General features: G+C 33.2%; 1 protein-coding gene across 1 annotated transcript; it reads left to right on the forward strand.

Moving 5' to 3' along the window:
- Nucleotides 1–1528: 1528 nt before the first annotated feature.
- LOC131951698 (uncharacterized) lies at nucleotides 1529–4897 on the forward strand. Its single transcript, XM_059314057.1, has 3 exons — nucleotides 1529–1662; nucleotides 3867–4081; nucleotides 4791–4897. The coding sequence occupies exons 1-3, from the start codon at nucleotides 1543–1545 to the stop codon at nucleotides 4828–4830; spliced, it is 375 nt and encodes a 124-aa protein (XP_059170040.1). The 5' UTR covers nucleotides 1529–1542; the 3' UTR covers nucleotides 4831–4897.
- Nucleotides 4898–5131: the final 234 nt, after the last annotated feature.

A 5131-nucleotide genomic window follows, 5' to 3' on the forward strand; every position in this document is an offset into this window, starting at 1 on the left:
ATCTATCTATCTATCTATCTATCTATCTATCTATCTATCTATCTATCTATCTATCTATCTATCTATCTATCTATCTATCTATCTATCTATCTATCTATCTATCTATCTATCTATCTATCTATCTATCTATCTATCTATCTATCTATCTATCTATCTATCTATCTATCTATCTATCTATCTATCTATCTATCTATCTATCTATCTATCTATCTATCTATCTATCTATCTATCTATCTATCTATCTATCTATCTATCTATCTATCTATCTATCTATCTATCTATCTATCTATCTATCTATCTATCTATCTATCTATCTATCTATCTATCTATCTATCTATCTATCTATCTATCTATCTATCTATCTATCTATCTATCTATCTATCTATCTATCTATCTATCTATCTATCTATCTATCTATCTATCTATCTATCTATCTATCTATCTATCTATCTATCTATCTATCTATCTATCTATCTATCTATCTATCTATCTATCTATCTATCTATCTATCTATCTATCTATCTATCTATCTATCTATCTATCTATCTATCTATCTATCTATCTATCTATCTATCTATCTATCTATCTATCTATCTATCTATCTATCTATCTATCTATCTATCTATCTATCTATCTATCTATCTATCTATCTATCTATCTATCTATCTATCTATCTATCTATCTATCTATCTATCTATCTATCTATCTATCTATCTATCTATCTATCTATCTATCTATCTATCTATCTATCTATCTATCTATCTATCTATCTATCTATCTATCTATCTATCTATCTATCTATCTATCTATCTATCTATCTATCTATCTATCTATCTATCTATCTATCTATCTATCTATCTATCTATCTATCTATCTATCTATCTATCTATCTATCTATCTATCTATCTATCTATCTATCTATCTATCTATCTATCTATCTATCTATCTATCTATCTATCTATCTATCTATCTATCTATCTATCTATCTATCTATCTATCTATCTATCTATCTATCTATCTATCTATCTATCTATCTATCTATCTATCTATCTATCTATCTATCTATCTATCTATCTATCTATATATATATATATATATATATATATATATATATATATATATATATATATATATATATATATATATATATATATATATATATATATATATATATATATATATATATATATATATATATATATAACCATGCAGAAGAATAACACACAGACGCAAATACTTTATTTTCTTAAACAGTTGCACTAGTTGAATCACGTGTGTGTAATTTATTATTTTTTTTTAGTTCCTTTACACTAATCTAAATATTAAATAATTTGTCAATTTGTGAAACGACTAGATTGCTGCTCTTTATACCTAGTTCTTAAGTTAGCCTGTTAAATCAAGATTAAACGTTCTAAATACGCTACATTTTGTAATAACATTGATATTTTTAAGCAACGATTTTCACTAAAACACATGAAAAGAAAAGTAAATACAACAAAATATAATTACCATTTTGACCGACAGGTTTTAAACACCAACAACATGACTCCGTTTTGGATGTTCGTTGTCATACCAGCGATGGCCTTCGCTGACTACTTTACTGATGCCGACACAAATGCCGATGGCAAGCTGGCTTACAAAGAGCTAGTAAACTATGCTAAGGTTTAAAAATAAATTTATTGTTACTTCATTACATTTAACCAAAAATATATAAATATTTTATTTTCGCGGCTAGATAGTGTGTCAAGGAAATATTTAGCTTGAGTTGATTTAGAAAAAAATAACAACCACTGGTCTAAACATACAAATTTTAAAAGTATTAGTTCTTTTTGCTCTAGTGTTTATAAGGTGGCCGGAAAGAACCGCAACGGAAAAAAGCGCAACGGAAAAAAACGCAAAACAAAAAGCGCAACGGAAATAAGCGCACACGGAAAAAAGCGCAAAGAGAAAAAAGCGCACACGGAAAAAAGCGCAAAGAGAAAAAAGCGCAAACAGAAAAAAAGCGCAAACAGAAAAAAGCGCACACAGAAAAAAGCGCAAACAGAAAAAAGCGCACACGGAAAAAAGCGCAAAGAGAAAAAAGCGCACGCGGAAAAAAGCGCAAAGAGAAAAAAGCGCAACGAGAAAAAAGCGCAAAAAGAAAAAAAGCGCACACAGAAAAAAGCGCAAAGAGAAAAAAGCGCAAACGGAAAAAAGCGCAAACAGAAAAAAGCGCAAACGGAAAAAAGCGCAAACAGAAAAAAGCGCACACAGAAAAAAGGTAGGTAGGCAGGTGGGCAGGCAGGTTGGTAGGCAGGTAAGTAGGTAGGTAGGCAGGTAGGTAGGTAGGCAGGCAAGCAGGCAGGCAGACAGGTAGGTAGTCAGGAAGTCAGGGAGGGAGGGAGGTGTTGGGAGGGAGGGAGGTAGGTAGGTAGGTTGGTAGGTAGGTGGGTAGGTGCGTCATAATGAAATAATGGTAAATAAATCGTTGTTATGATGTGTGTTTTGGTGCGAATGAATGTTGTTGCGAGAAATATGACGAATTCATGTTAGATGACGCGGATGAAAGAGAGTGAAGTTTTGCCATAGGAACGGGTAGTTATGGTTTGCAAGCTAGGTAGTTCGGACTAGGGAGAATGTGAGAGATACTTCGTGTAATGTCGATATCAAACACGACACTCTTACAGCAGCCATAACAGTCATGTATAAATGTGTCATCTAGTCGATATAGGTATTTGTGCTAAATTTCTCTTTTGCACATTTTTCGTTGTTTTTTCTGTTTGCGCATTTTTCTGTGTGCGCTTTTTTCTGTTTGCGCTTTTTTCCGTTTGCGCTTTTTTCTGTTTGCGCTTTTTTGTGTGCGCTTTTTTCTGTTTGCGCTTTTTTCCGTTTGCGCTTTTTTCTGTTTGCGCTTTTTTCCGTTTGCGCTTTTTTCCGTTTGCGCTTTTTTCTGTGTGCGCTTTTTTCTGTTTGCGCTTTTTTCCGTTTGCGCTTTTTTCTGTTTGCGCTTTTTTCCGTTTGCGCTTTTTTCTCTTTGCGCTTTTTTCTGTGTGCGCTTTTTTCTTTTTGCGCTTTTTTCTCGTTGCGCTTTTTTCTCTTTGCGCTTTTTTCCGTGTGCGTTTTTTTCTCTTTGCGCATTTTTCCGTGTGCGCTTTTTTCTTTTTGCGCTTTTTTCTGTTTGCGCTTTTTTCTCTTTGCGCTTTTTTCCGTGTGCGCTTTTTTCTCTTTGCGCTTTTTTCCGTGTGCGCTTATTTACGTTGCGCTTTTTGTTTTGCGCTTTTTTCCGTTGCGCTTTTTTCCGTTGCGGTTCTTTCTGGGAACCGTTTATAAAGAGTACCCATTTATTTCTAGGAACGTATAAAATAATATTATTTGACAGAAAAGTTTCGTATGTTTTAGAAATATGTATGTTTAATAATTTCTTTATGTCTTTTTGTTAATGTATGTAAAAGGTTTTAAGCTTTCTATAACTACCTCAATACTAGTAAAAAGACAATGTGATCCAAGTATTTCATGGCATGTGTTGTTTACTTTTACGTTTTCACAATTTAAAGAGATTGTATATTTTTGCCTTTGCATTGGTCTTTGCATTTGCGTGTGCATTTGTGTTTGCGTTTGTGTTATGTTTGTGTTTTTATATAGTTTTAATTATGGCTAAGGTAAAAGTTAGAGATAGAATTACATTCAATTACTAATTAGGAAATATTTTACTTAAACCCGGGTGAATGCGAGTGTAGCCTATGCACCTAAATAAACACGGAAGTCAGGGTCCTTTACGTTTTTTTTTTCACAGAACCCAGCGCTTTTTATATAATACATTTTGATTCACACTTTCCTTACCTTTCAAACTAAACTTGAAAACTTATTATTTTCATTCTTTTATACAGCCATGGGATGCTAATAAAGACGGCTTTATTAATTTGACCGAGTTCCATAAACTAATCCAAGACGTGCTGCCAGGCTACAGAAACAAAACAGTGGCTTTGTTTAAAATGAGTGACAGCAATAATGACGAGAAACTGGACCAAATCGACAGTTTGTCTCTGATTAAAAAGGCGGATATCAACGGAAATCATTATGCTGAACGTTCTGAGATGGAAGGGTAAAATATGCATAGAGTTGATTATTACGGGTATACAAAATAATGCACATTGAAGTAGATCAATGAAATTTAGGGGCTGGGTGATCGAGGCTGTGACGCTCATAAGGGCGGTAACTTATTTAGGAGAAATAGAATCCAAAATCAAACAACTGCTGTATTGTAATTTTTTTCTTGGTCGACAATTGATATGGAAACAAAATGAAAAGGAAATTCTAAACAGAATCGGACTGAAAGTGTATAAAAAGCTAAACTGGTTGGTACATCATTTGTTGTATATTCCGTTCAACATAAGAGTAACTTTTGAAACTACTTTTTTAAATTTAAATTAACTGTTATATTAAGATTTAGATGAAGTACGGGTAAATTAAGTAAGCCAAAGATGAGACATATTTTTAGAAATCATAATATGGCGCTGTAGTCTGGTATGACCATTGGAAAATCCAAGCACACAGCCTGGGTCTTAGGATGAGAAGAGCCATGCATCGACCCCATCTCAGCACAACTGTTGGATATCATTCCCATACAACGGTCTCTGCCCCAGCAGACAAGCCTCATCTACCCAAATGTTCAAACACCTTTGTTTAATCGTCCGACCAATCTGTCCATACGCATAATGACACACGTCTATTTATTTTCTTTTAAAAGTAAGATATTAAATGCATTAATTGTCACAATAATCTAATATATGCGGAATTTAATATTTCCCCAGATTGAGCACATTTCTCAAAGTGTATGCTGTCTTCTATTAAAGAATGAAGACAGTTTGATTGACATTAGCAATGTCTTAAAAGTTGAAATAAATGAATATACGATAAATTTGCAGTTGCATTTTTAATAAATGAGATATGTGTGGTTTTTTTGGGCACGTGCAAGCGTGTACATCCGTGTAAGTTCTCTACATATATACTAGAGTACCTCACTGCGCATGCTGCAAACTCCCTGGCGCTGCCCATAAGAAATGTATATTATTTTCCACAGAAAATTTCTTGGAAGTATTCTAATCAACTTCCCAAATGTTTTAAGGTGATAAGATGAAAGGTATTAAACCTT

This window comes from Physella acuta, unplaced genomic scaffold (genome assembly GCF_028476545.2).
Source record: "Physella acuta isolate Inbredline_101_S28 unplaced genomic scaffold, ASM2847654v3 ptg000822l, whole genome shotgun sequence".
NCBI lineage: Eukaryota > Metazoa > Mollusca > Gastropoda > Physidae > Physella > Physella acuta.

Excerpts from the sequence above, each read along its gene's own strand:
- LOC131951698 (XM_059314057.1), top strand. The coding sequence starts at position 1,543 with ATGACTCCGTTTTGGATGTTCGTTGTCATACCAGCGATGGCCTTCGCT. Across the intron at positions 1,663-3,866 it reads AGCTAGTAAACTATGCTAAG|CCATGGGATGCTAATAAAGA; the intron begins GTTTAAAAATAA and ends TCTTTTATACAG. Across the intron at positions 4,082-4,790 it reads GAACGTTCTGAGATGGAAGG|ATTGAGCACATTTCTCAAAG; the intron begins GTAAAATATGCA and ends ATATTTCCCCAG.